Consider the following 20,482-nt stretch of genomic DNA (forward strand, 5'->3'; position numbering starts at 1 on the left):
CAGAGTAATAATTTCGTTTTGTAATTACCGTTTTTTTCGTTTTGTAAAAAAAAATGTTTCCTCTTTAACATAATCATCTATATTATAGATGATTATGTTAAAGAGGAAACATTTTTTTTGTTTGGATAAAGGATAAAGGCTTTGAAAAATTATTTCACAGTTGGCAAGGTACACTCTTCCCGAGTAACATAGGCTATATTTGATCCTGGTACGGGCAGAAGGGATGTGGGTGAAACCGCGGAAAAATGGCTGTCAACTACATTCTAATCATCCCCAAACGGGAATCAAGAAGAATCGATTATTAGGATCTAGGAAGATGATATCGGTAAACATTTAGATTCTATACTTCACCACACGGAAATCAAAGGTAATCACGACGAAACGATTATAGGGATCGAGAAAGATGATATCTGACAATATTTACATTCGATTGCATCATTAGAGAGGTACACCTAAAATCGATTGAACCTTGATTTTTGAAAGACATTGAACATGAACTAGGCCAAAAATAATTAGGAGTACATTGTAAATGTTGATGATGTTACAACTAAAATATTTGGGAGAAGTTTATTGAACGGTGATTCATACCTACTAAATACATTAGTATGCAAGTGAGGCAACATTATTGATTATGATGAAAATTACTCAAATGCAGTATTGAGTAATTTTCAAATGACGTACGCTTTCTAAAAATTCTACGCGCATCATTGGCCACTAACAAAGTCAATTGTAATGTAGTTTTGTCTGAACCTCCATCCCGACTCTTACTGGAATCCCAAGAGAGCTACTTTCCACGTCTGGATAAAAAGTAGCCTACATCCTTTTTCAGGCTCAAGACTATCTGTTTGCCAATTTCCTTTACTTCGGTTCAGTAGTTTTCGCATGACAGACAGAGTTATTTTTCAGCCTCAACAATAGTAGAAATCTTTCAGATTTAGAGAGATGGTGTTGAGCACCACAAACTAAAACACCCTCCAGCCTTGAGCATGAGTCGTGCAGGTCACAGCGCCCTATATCCCACAAACATGGCGGCCTTCGATGACATCTCCCGAGTCACGTACTGGCAGTTAAGCCCTCAGAGCATACGTGAGGCGCAACAGTAATAACGGATTTTTACCTCTAACTGTTGATGGCAGAAAAATATCATTGTTTTTGGAAATGTGAATGATTTTGGAAGTATAGAGATTGGGTTTGTGCTGCATAGTTGGAAGGTCAATTAAGTTTTGAGAATATGTAGTAATATATGAGAGCTATATAATAAGTTTGCTTGTTTATTTGGTTGATCGCGCTAGTCTTAGGAACAGGTTAGAATCGTAATTTTTTGGGACACATACAAAATATGTCAGACAGGAAATTATTTTACTGAGAAAGGCTAGAAAATACGCATCAAAATCTGTGAGCGAGGCTAGTGTATCAAATAAGCCAGCTGTATTTCATAATGATGAACGATGCCTTACCCTAGCTTAGGCTCCTGATTTCTATTAAAATATACCATCATAGAATATTATTCCATATTTTCATTATTCAAACGTAGATGTTGTGAAATTGACACGAATATCAACCACAAACAGAATCTAGATCTGATAGTAAACAACCTTTGAATGCACCTATTCAATGGGGTCACGTATCCGTCGCCTTCCTTATGACCAGTCTGGGGTATAATCGGAACAATAGAATCAGATTTAGAAGACCAACTCTGAATTATACCTGGGTATAAAATATCACATGTAAAGTTCTCATCAAATAACTTTACCTCTCTGAAGTCAGCTGATTGAAGCCTTGCTCATGCAGAGTAATGTTTTGTTTGTACCTTTGACTATTGTGAAGAAGTATTAGCAGTCAAATTGGGAGCTGCAAAGTTATTTTGACAAGAAATGTAAAAGAAGACGTGACTTGTCTCTAGAACCTGAAAATAAGCTGAAATAACTACATGTACTATCTATTAATTTGAGTAATTAATTTTAAAAGATATTAACGTATGATCAATTAGAAATTCCTTGAGCAATAAAGTGTGATTAGTGAACAATATCTACATATAGATAAATCTATGTATTACCAGAACCTGTGAATCGTCTATACAACCTATTTTTACCATATATGGATCTATTGCTTTCATTTTCTGACGCCACATCTAGCCAAGGACTTGAGAATACCTTAACACTCTCCATGCCAGCCTACGTGACTAAACTCACACACTACAAATAAAATTAACCTTAGAGCGCTGCTTTATTCAATATCATAACCATTAAGTCTAAGTACAAAACTAGGGTATTTTGATGACCCAGATGGCGCAGTGGTAGTTACAGATGCCTGCCGAAATGATGGTCCTTGGTTTCCCGGTACGGTCAAGTTTTGTGTGATGAGCTGAGCATGTCTTTTGGCTGTGGTCTGTGTGTATACACAGGTAGGGATTATAGTTCGGCCATTCAGAGAATGCGTTCCTGACACGTCGCGATTGAACTGACGACGTAACTTTGCAATGGCGTTGCAGTTACGATAAAAATATTTTTGCTGGTTGTTTACCGTTTTAACAATTGAGGAGCATTAAAACAACATTATTATATCAATAATCAATGAATGTAGTTACGTCGTCAGTTCAATCGCGACGTGTCAGGAACGCATTCTCTGAATGGCCGAACTATAATGTAAGTATATGTAGTTTATCAGTTATGTTAGCACCCATAACACACCCTAATCAATAGCTTACAATGGGGCTAACGGATCGTGTGTCAAAATGTGATCCGATGTACCTAAGTATAATTGATTCATACGATATTTTTCTCAGTTCAGGTTCAACGGTCTAAGCAGGGTGTTCTTTATTTATCTAGGCTAAATCAACATAATGGGATACGGGAGTACCGTACAGGAGACGTTAATATTCTGAATGGTGAATCACAATTTGGGTCGAGAACTGTGTTGCCGTATTTATTGGGTTTTGTGATGTTCCTGAATTCAGTTGGAAGAGTTTAAAAATAAACTGTAAGGTAAGTAGGTACCAATGTAGCTTTTTTATGTTAAGTTATAAATGTTCTTGAACCACCAGTGACTTAGAAGAGGTGAAGGAAAATGTCTTGACAATCCACCCCGAGTGCGTATGGTAAAAACACTTATTCTTCTCTAAGTATGTGAGAAGAGTGAGCTGTGTGCACCTGTGTCTGTGCAAATGTTTGTGCGCTACAATATGTCCTGCGCAGCCGGCTGAATTTCTTAAATGAGAACAGCCGCCGAAGCCAGCAATCGGTTAGCAGGATATCATCATGTAAGAAGAGTCCTATGCCCTGCAGTAGGACAATAAAAAGGCTGATGATGATGAATGTGAACAAGATGAACACACGATAATATGTTTCAGACACAAGGCTACTACATTATCAGGTCACTAACCCATGTGCTACACGCGATTATTTCCCATCAACAGTTTTCCAAAGATAAGAAAGACACATGTTACACTTTCAAAACATCAACACGATGATCAGAGTTTATGGCACATGATTCAACAATAAATATACGCATTTATAAGTATTCAAACGCTTATGAAAAACTAGGTGGTTCCGATGGTTTCACCTGTGACTTTAAAAATTGCGTTCTCATGTCATTAAAAATATATTATCAATTATCTTCCGGGGCCTAATTTCACCGGCAACATAAACGTCGGTTTTCTTAAAGCAACTTTACTATGAAGTTTTAAGTTTAACTTTGAAAGTAAACAGTTGGTTTAAGAAAAACGGGCGTTTATGGTATCGGAGACCTTAAGCCTAGATTCACTTTCGCCTACTGAAAAACTTACTTTAAAAACCTACACAAAATATATATTATATTATAACCTTGACAAAGAATCAAGCTATTGTCATTCTAAGTCTCATCTAATTCGAAGCTGTAATTTTACTATGAAAACCAAACAAACAAACTGTAATTTAGAATATTAATTAGTGCATGATGCTTACTAGAACTAAAGTCCAAATCTAGATAAACTTGTTGCATTGATAACCTTATCATACTCTATACATCATCAGCTGTAAATAGGGATGGCGCTATACAATGAGTAGTATTTTCTCAGTCTTTAAGAAGATAGTAATTATCATATAAATACATCGAGTAAGGAAAGATGAGCGAAGATGCCACGAGGCAAGTAGGTCAGGCTCCTTCTTCTAGGTCAAATACGTGCAGTGTGCGTGACCAAAACGATCACCTACATACAAACGAACTAATGAAATGTTCGGGTCTTTGAGACATTTATTGTCGATTCTTGATATTTCAAAAAAAATGGGGTAGCAAAAAAGCCGTATAAAGGCGGATACAGTAACGTTCCTCATCCCCCGCACACATCATTTTGACCCGCTACTTTCTTAAGAGATTTTCCGTTATGGCACCTCCGCTCGTCATTTTGTTCTCCATGTATAAATGCAATTAGTAATTAGTGTCAGTTGTTTTATTGTTGTTAATTGAAGTATCAATGAAGCTAAATATATCTGTGAGCCATTGTCAAGTGCGTGGGGTCAATAAGATCTTTACTCGACTTCTAATTGGATAGGCTGATTCAAATTGCAGTTTTCATATAATAGTTAAGGTCATTATGAGCGCAGTTTTCTTCTTTTTAATAATTAGGTAAATACATCCAGCTAGCTGTTTTAGCGGGAACTTGTCAGTACTCAGATAATTAGTAGGCTGTGTCTTTTCTCAGGATCTTTGTAGATTTAGATAAGTTTTGAAGTTCTAGCGTGTAAGCCAGACAGAAAAGCAGACAGAATTACTTTCGAATTTATAATATGTCGGAGACTGTCATTAGTACGGACACTAAACGTCAAGCAAGCGCGCCCTCTGGTGGCGTTTCCGGTGAAACAACATTTTGGCGCGCTTGGCAGAGTCGTGGTGGTCGGCGTGGTGTCCGCGGAGCTCAGTCTTGGTTCAGTCTTGGTCGAGGCTTCGTCGAGTCTTCGTGGAGTCGTCGCGTTACTGCCTTTCGTTACGTGTAGTGTACCTAGTGTTATTGCCTATCGTTGTAGTAACTAAACTTATTGTAACGTGTCTTGTGATTTTTGTATTGTTAGATAGATAGATAGATAGATATATTCTTTATTATGCACACCAATTTAAAAAAAAAAAACAACAAGAATAAACAAAAATTTTGAAGTTGGTGACACAATGGGCGGTCTTATCGCTAAAAGCGATCTCTTACAGACAACCTTTGGATGGATTGTGACAAAAAGGAAATAACCATATCGCAGGTAGTTTTGGTGCACTATGTATATAAAATAATAATACCTAAAACAATAACAAATAAAATATAATATATATATATATATATGTATATATAATAGATAGATATAACAGAAATATGTATATATATGATATATATTTAAAGTTGCCAATTAGACTTGACAATAGTCTGCAACAGTAGGGTATTATACCCAGTTACAAATTGGAAAGGTAGTGATTCCTTATCAGGTTCTTGAAGACTGCTAAAGATTGAGCCTGCCTTATTGTAACGGGCAATGCATTCCACAACCGCACAGCTTGAACGGTAAAAGATTTATCAAAGAAGTTAGTGGAATGCATTGCCATCTCTAGCCGCAAGTTCTCTGATGACCTTAGATATTTTGCATGTGTGTCATTAAGGAACTTAAAACGTTCTTTGAGATAGGACGGGTTTTTTGGATTGAACAAAATGTTGTACAGCAAAGACAGGATATGAGTATTCCGGCGAAGACGTATAGGAAGCCACTTGAGTTTTGAACGGAATTCAGAAATATGATCATATTTGCGCAAGCCAAATATAAATCTAATACAAACATTTTGAAGTCGCTCAAGTTTATCAAGCTGTGCCTCAGTGAGATCAAGATAACTGACATCAGCATAATCAAGGATTGGAAGCAAGAGGGATTGTGCAAGCGCAGTTTTGGTGGCAGTCGGGAGAAAGTTTCGCAATCTCCTCAAGGACCTGACAGATGCAAACACTTTCCGGCTAATCTCTTGTAGTTGGGGACCCCATGATAAATTTTTGTCAATGAGAATCCCTAGATTTTTAACCTTGTCCCTTATTGAAATGGCAGTGCCACCAAAAGAAATATGAGGAAGTTGCGGCCAGTCAATCCTTTGAACCAATCTAGAGCTACCAACTACAATGGCCTGAGTTTTTGCTGGATTGACCTTGAGACCGTAAGTTTCACTCCACTCGCAAATTGTAGCCAAGTCGGTGTTAATATTAGCGATTGCATCTGCCAAGTCCGAAAATGCAGCTTGGCTATAAATTTGCAAATCATCAGCATAAAGGTGGTAGGAAGAAATGAGATTTTTGGAAATAGAATTGATAAATATCGCGAAGAGTAAAGGAGATAAAACGCCACCCTGTGGCACGCCAACAGAAGTATAGCACCATGAAGAGTATGCGTCTTCTATGCATATACGTTGACGGCGGCCAAACAGGTAACTACGAAACCAGTCAATCGCCGTTGGAGATACGTTCAGAGAGCTAAGTATGCCAAGCAGGACGTCGAAGTCGACGGTATTAAATGCATTACTAAAATCTAGCAAGCAAAGGACCGTCAGATTCCCGGTGTCCATGCCACGGCGTATATCCTCAGTAATATTCAGCAACGCTGTAGTGGTGCTGTGACCAGGTCGGAAACCGGACTGGAAAGGATTCAGCAGGTTATTCCTACATAGAAAGGCATTCAGCTGATCATGGACCAGACGTTCTAGGACTTTGGAAAGGAAAGGCAGGATGGAGATGGGACGATATTCTGAAAACGAAGCAGGATTCGATGTTTTGGGTAAGGGGATGATTTTGGCTTCTTTCCAAATGGATGGAAAGATACCACAGGATACGGAATAGTTAAGGATATGGCACAGGACAGGTAAAATGTCATCAAGGATTGGAAGTATCATTTTCCGACTGACACAATCATCACCTACAGCATTAGAGGTAATGGATACTATACTCTTCTTAACATCACAATCAGAGAATTGACTAAAGACAAATGCAGGATGATCCGGAGTTGGTTGTTTTGAAAGATAATCTAAGGTGCGAGCCTTAGCTGTCCCACTGTACGAAGACGACGATGAAAAGTGTTGATTTAGAAGATCAACATTTAACTGTGTCGAAACTGGATCTTGGCGTGACTTCCCAACTCCCATGGATTTTAGAAATTTCCAGACTTTTGCTGGGTCTCCATTCTCAACTGAATGGTGGAAATGTTGGCGTTGTGCATCTCTACACACCTTGTTGCATCGATTGCGAACCTCTACATAATTCTCACGAGTAGACGCACTAGGACGACATTTAAACTTGGTTTTTGCCACAGCCTTCTTATGCATGACAGTCTTGATGGTATCCGATAGCCATGGAGCCGGAAGATGCTTCAGTTTAATTGCACGAATCGGAGCGTGGACGTCGTAAAGCCGTATCAGTGTGTCAGTAAGCAATGAAACTTTGTCATCGACCGACTCGGCAGCAGCCAGCGGTGCCCAATCAATACTGCCAGCATCTCTGCAAAGGTCATCCGTATTCATGCCACCAAAATTACGCTGCAGAAGGATTCTGGGTTTAGGTTTAGGAGGGCGAATTTTGTAAGAAAGGAATATTAAGTCGTGGTAGGAAAACATATCAGCTGCACATTGACCATGCTTGCTGACATGTTCCTTAGACGACACAATAGCAAGGTCCAGTAATGAAGGGTTACAGTTGGGGAAGTGGTGAGTGGCACTTAATGGCAGGATTGACAGATTGGATGATTCAATCGTTGAACATAAGGAAGAGGAACGGGAGTCGTTTTTCAACAAACACGTATTAAAATCTCCCATAATAATGGTATGACTGTAAGAAGGTGTTAGGTTTTCGAGGAGATGTTCAAGGCTGGAGAAGTAATTTACACGTAAGGAAGGAGAATAGAAGACACCAAGCAGAATTTTGGCATGATTCAGGTTGACTTCTAAAAAGAGATGCTCACCGGCACCCAGCGGTGGTGGTTGTGCTGACATGCTAATAATAGAAAAAGGAATATGTGGACGAAGGTAAATGGCAACACCACCCCCACCGCCAACCGTGCGATCATTTCTTATTAGCTGAAAACCTGGTAAAGAATAGGAAGTAGAAGGAAGACACGGTTTTAACCAGGATTCTGAAACAAGGATAGCATGAACATTCTTACAGTCTAAGTTAGCTAGCATGTCAGAGTAATGTGCCGGAATACTTTGGGCATTTATATGGACTACATTAAAATTCTTCGGAACATCAGAAAACTGAGCTTCAAGAGTATCAGCAAGTGTGGGAATACTGTTGAAACTATCATTGCTACAAGCAGACAAAAAAGTTTCGGCGTCGCTGTCATCGTTAGAGTCTAGCATTGACGATACTAAATATATATATAAATATAAAACTACAATATAATGCAATACAACCAAAAAAAATAAAATGTAACACTAGTCCACCCACCGGTTGTGTGCTTACATCATTGCAACTTGTTATTAAAAGCAATTCAAAAACACACACAAAAAAAAAAAAAAAACAAAATAAAAGAGCACTAAAATAATATTTAAATAATATCCAAGTAGCCAGAGATAAAAAAAAAAGAAAAAATAATTCATTATAAAATTAAAAGTAAGCAAATGTAAAAGACTGTTTCCGAACGAACGAATAATGACAGGACATAATGACATAACATAAAATGACAGGACAGCAGTTTGACAAAAATATACATTGAGTTTAGAAAATTATATAATTTAGGACAGTAATTTGAGGGTACAAACAATTTAGTTAATCTAGAGCTACTTGGATGCCGTTACCTAGAAGATAAATCACTTCTTTTTTGCGACGACGCGTTTTCCTTTCTTCGGTACTGGCGTTAACAGCGACGATGAAGATGAAGGAATCGTCGCAACGGGACACGACTTCTCCTTGATCTGCTCGAGCCGAACGATGTCATCTAGTGTCCCAACTCGATGCCTGGAGCCGTCCGAACCAACAACATAGATGTGTCCTTGCTTGGTCCAGCAGTTGTTGACACCAAACTTGTCACGCGCAGACATAAATAGTTGATGACGAGATCTAGTGAGGAACTCCGATATCGTTATGCCCGTGCCTTTCAGCTTCATCTTAGCAAACCAAATGCTATCTCTTACACTCACATCTCGTAGTTTGCAAAGAATGGGCCTGGGTTTACTTGCACCGGTCGGTCTACCCATCCTGTGGCATCTGCGCACCTCACTGACACTGAAGTCTGCTAGCTCCAGATGAGAACGAACAACCTCCGCTACAACCTGTGCTGTGTCCTCCTTGGCCTGCTCAGCAACACCATGCAAGAGGACCATCTTTCGACGACCACGCATCTCCACATTGTCCAGCTCCCGTGCCAACGCCTTCATCTGCTGTTGTAAACAGCTCAATGCATCGAGAACAAACTTCTTGAATGCATTGTAGTCAGCAGCAAGCGAGTCTGTTCCGCCTGAAGTACCTGGGTTCCTCTGCAACTGTGCCTCAAAGTTTGACATTCTCTCTTGGAATAGTGTCATCATTTCAGAAAGTGATCCCTTCAGTGCTTCCATGATGATTGTGCAATAAATTTTGAATTATGGTTCCAGTGTGTGATTTTTATTGGAAAATACACAATACCGGTGGGTGATATTTTAGACTATGAAGTAAATCATTTAAACTTAATTATATCAATTTATTAAATTATTTATAAATATTTAAAACAGAGCAAAAATTTTTTGACCTCTTGTCAAAACTACCCACACCCAACCCTTGTAATGGTTCTTCTAACCTAACAGACAGACATGTGTTGCTGGGGAGTTTGTTCCGCCACTTCTTCTCCCCAGCTAAAACACATAGGAAGTGGCGAAGGGCGGGCGTTTTGGGGGCTGTCTTTTGTTCTGACTAATTTGAATAAACGTTTGAGTTTTGAGTTTCTTTGAGTTATTTCTTTGCTTGATTACCCTAACTGATGTCGGACGATAGTGCCATCCTGATGACGCCTCCGACAAATATTATATAAAGAAATAAGCAAAAAAAAGAATCGAATTAAATAAGTACCTGAACGGAGTTATGAGGCTACGAAGCTGAGTGACGAAGTAAAAACCTCTCCCCACGATCAAGTTTAAATTTGCAGAATGGGTTTAGAACTCCACGATCTATTCAATAATAAACATACGAAGTAATCCATTTCACTTTTGACTGACAAATAAGTACTTCAAATACACTGTTCCTCATTTCAGGGCACCTGTATCAACATCCTTTATTTTAGTATCCCCCTTAAAAATACAACATTTTATTTAATTTATACTGAAAATGAGACGAAACTGCTGAACAAATAATGATGATAAGAAATAAAATTTATACAAATAAAGTTATGAAAGATAAATGCAACTGTGTCGCAATAATTATTGATAATATTATGCGCACTTGATCCATAGGTATCACTATCAAAGAACAATGTCAGACGTGCATAGTAACTTAGGCTCAATAAAAATATTTCATGTACAGTGAAAATTCTTACAGTTTTTTGTGTAGTTTAATCATCCTCCGAGCCTTTTCCCAATCATGTTGGGGTCGGCTTCCAGTCTAACCGGATTCAGCTGAGTACCAGTGCTTTACAAGAAGCGACTGCCTATCTGACCTCCTCAACCCAGTAACCCGGGCAACCCGATACCCCTTGGTTAGACTGGTGTCAGACTTTCTGGCTTCTGACTACCCGTAACGACTGCCAAGGATGTTCACTGACAGCCGGGTTTTTGTGTAGTTTAATGTCAGAAGCTTTTCTATGTTTTCCACATTTGCATTGAACTTCTCAAAACCAAATTATTCCAAATTATTAAAACGAAAAACCTGAACTCGATAAACAAAATAATTACTTATTAAAATGATATTTTTTTTTGGAAAAGTTCTAGATAACAATTAAATATTTTATAAGAAGTTAGTATTTTATATTTAAATTGTTGTAGTAAAGAACTTTGTGTCCGTGAGAATTTAGTTTTAAAAGTTGATTGGGTGGGCCGAAACCTGACATTGTTCTTTCAATGTCAAGACCACATGTTGAAACAAAACTATTGCGTATTAATGTACTTATTAAGTAAATGTATCTATTAATAAATAAAAATGTTGATAGTTCGAAAACAATAAGTTCAAGTAATTCAAGCAACAAAATTGGTGCGAAACAATACAATATAAAAAATAAATAAAGCTGAAGCGTTTGTTTGTTTGAACGCGGTAGTCTCATTATGTCAAATTTGAAAAATTATTTCAGGACGAGCAGGCCCATTTATCCATTTGTTAGAAAGTTATCTGATACACCTGGTCAATTAAAGGTTTCATCATCATCATCTCATCCACACACTGCTGAACATAGGGCTCCCCCTTAGATCTCCACAGATACCTGTTGGAGGCGACCTGCATTAAAGGTTTACTAACAATGACATGATTATTGACAATATTTTAAAATGTTAGTAAGTTTTTTTTAATTCTTCCTTTAACGATGAATAAAAATAATTTAATTGAGAAGTTCCTGGCAATTACAAATTGTAAAACTGTCAGTACTTAACAGTTATTTGCAATAAGATTAATCTTAACAAATCTATTACCAAATTCGCGGTAGCGCTAAGGCCGTATTAATTTAAACGATGAAGAATTCGCAATTATGCTTTTAAGACTAATTCAATGTCGGCCTTACTTTCAAATTATCTTAAATATTGCAATTACTTAGTGCACTTATTTATGTGGAATCAGAGAAAATCGTGTCCATTTTGGTCTTTAATAGGCTGCCTAATTGAACAGTAGACGGTGCACATAAACAGTAATTCTTACTTCCTCTCTAATATTATAAATGCGAAAGTAACTAAATAATAAACGACTTTGACTTTGATTCTGTCTGTCGAGCTTTCACACCAAACCTACGGAATCAATTTGGTACACAGGTGCTCTAGACGGAAAAAGAAAAAAGAAAAAAAGGCTACTTTTTAGGTCGCCGGGAAGCAGTGGATGCCGGTTGCTAAAGATCGACAATATGGCGAACCTTGGGAGAGGCCTTTGTCCAGCATTTCGTCCGCATTTTACCAGTTTCGGCTAATACGACGACGAGTGAGAAATATAAATAAATAATAATAAATAATGTCTGGACACCTTTTCACACACGGTCGGTTAGCCCCATGGTAAGTTATTAATTAACTTGTGTTATGGGTGCTAACACAACTGATAAACTACATATAGCTACATATATACATATTTATGAATACATATTGTAACACCCAGACCACGGCTAACAAGCATGCTCATCACACAAATGTCGACCGAACCGGGAATCGAACCCGGGACCTCAGGTTTGGCAGTCCGGCATGGTGACCATTGCGTCATCGAGGTCGTCTAATAAATAGTTCCCTTAGAACGCGCGTGGAACAGCTTTTTATCCTCAATTGTTACCTAAAACATTATAAAGGAAGACCATAATTAACCGATACTATTTCGCCTACACGTGGAAACATAATAGGCGTAATTACAAAAACGTATTAACTACAGAAAACCGTATCGAAATGTTGCAAGTCACTCGCAAGATAATTGAAACATTCAAGGCGGTCCGCTCTAGAGTGATGCAATCAAATCTACTGAAAACTAGATGTGCCATCTTCTTGCGTATCTTATCTTTGTATAATGGCTTATCTAGGATATGTGACGTCAGTGTTACGTCATAGAGATGGTTCTAAGACATAGCCATGCAAATTATGGGTTATATGGATATCATATACGTACTTACGTATGGCGTATCCCGACTGATTTGTTTTGGCATGGGGCAAATTTTTAATCTTTTCAATTTTTTTTTTAATAGTTTTGTGTGTAATTCCTATATAGCTATGAATGTTTGTATGGCTTATTCTGGCTGATTTTGTAATGTACATATGTGCCTTTTAATAATTTCAAAGTAATGCTAATTTTTTTAAATGTTTTGTGTGAAAAATATAACGTGCGCTTTAGCTTTTAAAATTATGCGACCTAAAATCAAACCAAAATGCAAATTCACTGATCCGTACAACAACAACACGAGTCGCTGATAAAACTAACAAATTGCTTTGCTACACAAAATTCAACCTTATTTCTAAAGCAGTAAGGTCCACAGATGGTTGGTCTCGGGGTTTTACAATAACATGTTCAGAGCATTGACTGAAACCTGCCCCCATTGATATGATTATGTTTTAATTGGTTTTATTAATGTAGGGTGTGTAATGTGTGTATTTGTGAGTACATGATAGTAAGGCAAAACATCTGATCATCTTTTTTTTTTTTTAGCGATGTAAAATCAAAATCGTCGTGTTCCGTCATAGGCCTTTTATGTACCAGGGCCGCGGTATCTCTTTCGAACAACCCGCAGCCCCGGCAGGCCTTGGCCCTGCTGGGCCCCGCTGGGGTTGCTGACATCTCTTTGAGGAGCGCGTGGATCATCATCATCTGATCATCTGACTAGGACTTTTCTCAGACTATGTTGGGGTCGGCTTTCAGTCTTAGCCAGACACAGGTCAAAAATGTTGTCCCTTATATTAGTATTTTTTTCTATTATTAATATTAGGAAAATTAGTGTACAACTTGAGGTGAAAAATCTATAACATCATAGTTTAAAAGTCAGTTTCAGTCAGTTTAAAAGTTTATAAGTCATACAAATTACATAGTAAGTAACCGTTCATTGAATGTATTGAATTTGACTAATCGTTAACTACCATAACTATCTATTGGTGCAATTTTGGAAGTTACTTAAAATAAATTGATATTCAAACCAACCTCTATAACGAAGATTCAAGAATGAAAATGATTTCAGATTACACAAAAACTCAAAATATGTACACGAAAATCTTCAAAGTTTTAACGTATTATAAATATATGTTCGTCCGATTCGCTTTAGGAGGTAGACGTGTCGTCCCCTATTAACTAATAAACGTTCTGTTCGGTTACGCTGATTAGTGCCGTCGTGTTAACAAATAAGTATCATACTCCAGTGTCACAGTATTATTTTTTGTGGAAAAAACCTCGGCGCGAGTGCATAACTGCATACGGCGTGCGCGCGGGGACGTGCCGCACCTCCCCCGCGATAAGAGACAACTGCAATTTTTCGTCCCTGTCATCGCCGCTCCAGTGCGCGTGCACCGAGTAAACATGAGTAAATGTTGTGCTTTCTGTTCTGACTTAGCAGAAAAGGATTATTTAGAATGCCAGCGTTGTACTAACAATTATCATTATTCATGCCTCGATATCTCACCCGAAGAAGGAAATAACTTTCTAAATGCAAACCAGAAGTGGATATGTCTCAGTTGCAGTAGCAAACAGCCCAAAGGTAAAGATCCCGTTCGCCCGTCGACACCAACAAACCTGGCTGAGAGAACATTTAATGTAACGCGTCGCAAGTTCAATAACAAGCCGGAATCCTTACAAGCATACATTAATGATATGCCAGACAGTGTATCGCGCTCCGATATGCAGGCTATGATACGCGACGAAATGCGGCTCGTGATGGATGAGTATATGGAAAAATTTAGAAACACCCTAAATGTTGAAATACGGGAACTAAGAGATCAAATAACTAGCTTTAAGGATTCCCTCAGTTTCTTGAGTGCACAATATGACAGTATAAATAGCGATATGGTTCTTCAAAATTCCACAATTAAACAACTGAAAACGGAAAACCAGCAGCTGCGATCGGAAGTCAACGTGCTGTCCAATCGCGTAAGGCAGATGGATCAGTTGTCTAGGTCTGCAAACTTGGAACTTCAGTGCGTTCCCGAGCACAAGGCTGAAAATGTACTGGTAAATTATTGTTATTGTTTTTTTTATTATTGTTGTTTTTTTTATAAGACTTTTTTTATATAAGACTTTGAAACTTATAAAATATTTAGGTTTTGTTTTTCCTTTTTGTGATTAATTGTTGGATGGCACAAGTCAGCACAATATTCTTAGCTAGTAACATGGCAAATGATTTTTTTATTGTTTTTTTTCTTACTCCTATGTTTAATGCATGCCGTGGCAGCCTTTAATTAAGGCTACACTACAAAATGTAATTATTATGTAAGTGCTATAACATGTTCTTTTCTGGTGTATGCTTTGTTGGTTGTCCTTAAATAAATAAATAAATAAATAAAATATCAAACTTAAAAATTCCTAGTACATTTCTACGCGAAAATAAAACTGACACCCGCAAGTTTGGGAGGCGTGACATTTTGCAAAGGTTGTCGTTTCACGTAACTTTTTCAATTTCCTCGCGAAGGACACTGAAAGCTTCAGCTTGTTGCCTGTTACAGGCTGCTTTATGTCCCACTTGAGTTTTCTATACTTCTTTTTATATTTTTGGATGTTTTTGATTTATGTGTTACAAGTTTTGCGAGGAAAGTTTAGTGTGCAAAAATAAGGTATAGGTACGTTAAGCAGCGCTTGCATTGTCATACCCTATAGATGGCACTGAGGAGTAACTAATTGCAAAATTTGTCACCCTTAATTTGAAAATGTATCTTTAAAGATACAACAACTTTAAAAAAATCTGTAACATTAAATAATTGTATTTTTTTGAATCGATCGATTTAATTATAATGTTTGACTCATGACATCACTAGGAAAAGTAAGTCTATTGCATTATCAACAACTGGACATCCCTATTTACGTCTACCTGAAAAAATGACGGACACGAAGAGCAACAAAGCTGTAAGTTTTATTGATTTTTATTATTTTTTATATGTGATGATGTCAGGTTCTTACTATTTTATGTGTGTAACGTTATATACTAACGATTTAGCTGAAATTATGGCATAGAAATGTATTTATCGGGCCATGACACGTTGTCAAACCTCAATGTATCTTTAAAGATACTTTGCTCAAATGTCGACTATACGACATTGTATCTTTAAAGACACATTGCCAAAAGTTAACCTACTATCGCACGTTTAATTTCTCGTAATGTTTACATAAAAAAATATTAACTACACGCATGTGAGACCCTACAGCATGCAAGGTTCCGTAGGATAAAATTAATTTTTATTTAGATTTTTTTTTTGTATAATTTTTGACATAATTTCATATAAACAGTTCAGTGTTCAGTTTGCTTGGGTTTGGTTTGGTTACATGTGCAATTTTTTTGTTCGTAGGTATTACAACGAGCAAGATCAAAACGCATTCTAGCGTTGATTCCTGCAGGAAATGCACGATCGGATGACAGTGACACAACAGACAATGAGGAAGATAACACATCTTTGCCAGTTTATGGAATACAACATGATTCTTATAGTAGTTCCTCAACACCTTCACTGGATTCGGATAAAATGTAATGTGAGATTATGTCTAACTACACAACGGAACTGTTTTTACAATTTTCATGTAAAAAAATAAATTTTCTTGCCAATTAACTATTTTATTTTATAATTCCGATTTGGTAATGTATCCTATTGGATACATTACCGAAAAACTATACCTTCCTCCGTATTTGGCAATGTGTAAAATAAGATACATATTATTTCAGCGCAATTACTGAAAAAAAATGTTTTTGAATATTTTTCTCTATTTCCTTATACCTCAAATAATTAAACTACAGTATTTTTTTAATAAAATTTGATAAAGATTATGCTTGCCAAATTAAGGGTTATAATGAAAAAACTTGTTTGTTTGGCATCTCTATTGAAATACACCGGGATAAAAAGTCCAACAAATAAATCGGATACAAAAAACAATAATAAAGCACAAGTAGGTTAAAAAAAAATCTTAATTGACATTTTGCTACCTCTACCAATCTGTTACAGCCTTTTTATCGTCCCACTGCTGGGCACAGGCCTCCTCTCACACGGAGAAGGATTGAGCATTAATCAATCATTCCAATTAAATCAAAAATATTTCGAAAGTGCAAGTATGATTATATTTTTGAAATAACGAGACCAGTTTAAAAAAAAAAGAATTAAGACAAAGAAACGGGGTCGCGACGGTTATTTTCCATTAGCAACTAGTTGCATTAAAACTCATTCGCTTAATACCATTGCACATTTTTAACTCACAAAAAAGAGTCGTGGCGGCCAAGTGGGTAAAGAACCAACCGCTCGAGAATGAGGGTGTGGATTCCAGGGCAGGCAAATACCAATGCAACTTTTCTAAGTTTGTATATACTTTCTAAGTGTATCTTGGACACCAATGGCTAATAAAAAGGTAAAGGAAAACTCTTGAGGAAACCTGGACTATATGTATAGTCTGAAAACACCAACCCGCAATGAACAACCGTGGTGATTAATGCTCAATCCTTCTCCGTATGAGAGGAGGGCTGTGCCCAGCAGTAGGACGATAAAAAGGCTGTAACAGTAACAGCAACTCACAAAAAATTTGTTTAAGATCAGTATTTCAAAAATTCCAAATGCTTTTTGGTGGCTACTTAGAAGCCGCTATCGGGAGCTATTCTATTCATAAACCGACGTAGTTAAAAATAAAATCATTCTTGTACTAGATATGTTTCTCACACAGTATGTCAGTAACCCAATGAATGGGTATTTGGCACTAATGACTACAATGATTCACTGAATTAGATGCCGTGGTACTAAGGCGAAATACGTCATGATGTTACCACATTCTTTGAACAATTACGTCTATGTTACCAATAGCAGATATTTTAGTTAATTTTAATTTATAACATTTTTTACATGACGAGTTCAGCAGCTCAAAATCGAAATAGCCCGCTTTTGTTTAATGCCCTATCAATAATCGAAAAATACGCAAACATTTCGATCCTGTTTTAATCTTGCAAATATAATATGAAGAGAAGAGGCAAGACGTTATGAGAATGGTGGCTGTTGTTATTTGTATGTTATTTTATTTGAGGTCATCACAATATACATTTCGTTTCTGATCCTCCCTGTCATCCGTCATACTTGCGAGAAAGTATTATCACTGCTCCCAATATTTTGCGAAGATCTGTCTTTCTAAAAGATTTTCTACTTTGTTCATCAAAAAGAACGTACATGTAAGTCATGCATCTCCGTGCGGCTCTGTTGGATAGCCGTCCCATCGGGATATGAAAGTTTAAGAAGAGACTACACCTGTATTCGCAAATGCTCGTGCACTATAATATGTCCTGCACAACTGGCTGATCTCTTTACAGAGAATATTCATTATGGCCGATAATCGGTCAGGCGCCGTTATTAGATAATACCCAAAAGACGTCAAAGAAACAGTTTCCGTGTAGAAATGTATCTCGTAACAGCAGTTCGTCAGTCTATCGAGTGACATCGCGGCGCCCACGCACTCACATGGCCCATTTGGCATCGGTGTCGGAAAATACAAATACCTTTTTTTTCTCGTACGCCATAATAAAGATATATGAGATACCTGGTATTATTAGATTTTCTTGTTTCTCAATGGAGGTGCGAATTATTAGGATAAAGCATACGTTCATGAAAAGTAAACCACTGCGAAAACATATACGCTTAGCTGTTTGTCATAGTTTTACTCAAGTTCCGGGGAACTTCTTCCCGTTTTAGCTTGATAGTTTTCAATCATAGATTCTGAAACTACTCAAGATTCATTATCACCAGCCAATTGCCGTTCACTGCCTGAATACAGGCTCTCTTCGCACGAACGCTAACCATACTGGTTTCGGGCAGTACGCATCATTTAGACTAGAAGTTTAAATTACCGTTTAAAATGCCGCAAAGAACATAGCAACAATAACTCAATTAATATAACAAGGTACTTTACTTTTAAAAGACGCCAGCAGGTCAACCTACCCAAACCCGTCAAATTTTTCCCATCGAACATATTGTGATAAGGTTGAAAATCTACTGAAGAAAATTGACAGATTAAGGTAGGTTCATGCGCTGTTTTTGACTTTGTTTACAGACCCAATGTAACATATAAAAACTTATATATTTTCGATCAAAATTCAAAGCTTGCACTCTCAACAGTCGTGCAAGCAACTTGCAAGTAAAACCGACCGGCAAGGTCGTTCAAGGCAGGCGACTGCGCACGTGGGAACGCCGCCGCTCTCTGCGCGGGCGCAGCGCCACCCAAATTAGAACGTCTTGTTGCTATGGATACTGAGCGTTGTGCAGTGATTGTTGAGGTAGTAATGAAATGTTATTGATTATGTATTGAATTATGTGGCATGTTGTTTGGCTGTCATTGAACATCTTTGGAAGTCGTTACGGGTAGTTAGAAAGCCAGTAACTCTGACATCAGTCTAACCAAGGGGTATTGGGTTGAGCAGGTCAGATAGGCAGTCGCTCCTTGTAAAGCACTGGTACTCCGTACATCCGGTTAGACTGGAAGCCGACCCCAACATAGTAGGGAAAAAAAGCCTAAGTAGGTATTAATTATTTACTGAATTGTGTTGTTTTTCTGATAGCATATTTTTGGTGATCTGTGGCCAGTAACTAAGACTTCACTGTCTTTAGTGTTTGCCCTACCTGTATCTCAGTAATTACCATCCGATAATTAGGATATCGCCTCGCTTGCGGGAATAACCTCTTACTTTCGTGCCACACTAGGTATCTCATAAACTGTGATAGTTGGAGAAATAATTATCTATTATTGCCGATATAACAACCCACACTAAAAACTTGAATAAAATAAATCGTGGCTTTTTGGCTGTCTTAGAGACATGCCATTGCAAATTACTAAGTGGTAATAAAACTAGGAAAACAGTTATGAGCAATTCGTTTCGTACTAAACAAAATTAATCTCGTAGTTAATTATTTTATGAAGCTATTAAGACTAATTCTATCTAAGCTATTCGTTCAGCCTATCGACCCATTATAAGATATATTTTAAATTATAGCTAACAACATTGATACTTAATAAGTATTGAAAAATGCTACACACGCGTGGGTTTTAAAAGTTTTAAGTTCTCAATCGGAGTTATTTACAAATTCAAAACGTCACACCTGTCTTTGATAAAGAATTAAAATAATTACAGACGGTAAAGAAGGGATATTATCTTGTTTTTACCCTTAATATGCTCCTAAACTACCTAAACCAATTAGAAAAATTATTTTAGTTCAGAGAAACTACAATAGCGTTTGTGGGGGTAGTTTCTGCTGTAGGCCTTTACTTACCAGGGCCGCGGTAATCCCGCAGCCCCGGTCATAGCATATACCTTAGTGTACAACACACTTTAAAATAAGATCTGTCTGCAAAGAGAACAATAGTTGCAATTCGCATTTACGAAGTGAGCGTTCATCAGTGCGAATATTTCGCAACTTATTTCGAAATTCATTGCGAAACCGCTTCAGAGATTAGATCATTTCTTTAAAGTTCATGATTAAGAAACACGTGTTTTTGAACGTTGAGTGCCCATAAGTTGATTTTTTTAAGGTGTGTTTTTAAGGTCCTTGTCGGTATTGTACATTCGAAAGTTAAACTGACTGGGTTTTGAACACTAGGTAGATAGATGGTTAGTTCTTCTAGGGAACTATACCAACAAGCTAACAATCCTAGTAACTGCTCCATAGGTTGTAAGTTTATGCTAGTAATGGAACCAACGCCACTGCGACTTCTCCG

The 20,482-nt window shown here is 37.4% G+C and overlaps 1 protein-coding gene and 1 long non-coding RNA gene across 2 annotated transcripts; one reads left to right on the forward strand and one right to left on the reverse strand.

Annotated features, from left to right (window-relative positions):
• Window positions 1–8,494: 8,494 nt before the first annotated feature.
• Window positions 8,495–9,718, reverse strand: LOC124631897. The gene has a single exon (XM_047166533.1). The coding sequence runs from the start codon at window positions 9,535–9,537 to the stop codon at window positions 8,791–8,793; it is 747 nt and encodes a 248-aa protein (XP_047022489.1). The 5' UTR covers window positions 9,538–9,718; the 3' UTR covers window positions 8,495–8,790.
• Window positions 9,719–15,625: 5,907 nt separating this feature from the next.
• On the forward strand, window positions 15,626–16,352 carry LOC124632059. Its single transcript, XR_006984572.1, has 2 exons — window positions 15,626–15,658; window positions 16,099–16,352. It is a non-coding gene; the product is annotated as an uncharacterized LOC124632059 (long non-coding RNA).
• The last annotated feature ends 4,130 nt before the right edge of the window (window positions 16,353–20,482 follow it).

The sequence above is a fragment of the Helicoverpa zea genome, chromosome 7 (assembly GCF_022581195.2).
Source record: "Helicoverpa zea isolate HzStark_Cry1AcR chromosome 7, ilHelZeax1.1, whole genome shotgun sequence".
Taxonomy (NCBI): domain Eukaryota; kingdom Metazoa; phylum Arthropoda; class Insecta; order Lepidoptera; family Noctuidae; genus Helicoverpa; species Helicoverpa zea.

What these genes read in the sequence shown, in the direction of transcription:
- LOC124631897 (XM_047166533.1), bottom strand. Translation starts at nt 9,537, where the DNA reads ATGGAAGCACTGAAGGGATCACTTTCTGAAATGATGACACTATTCCAA.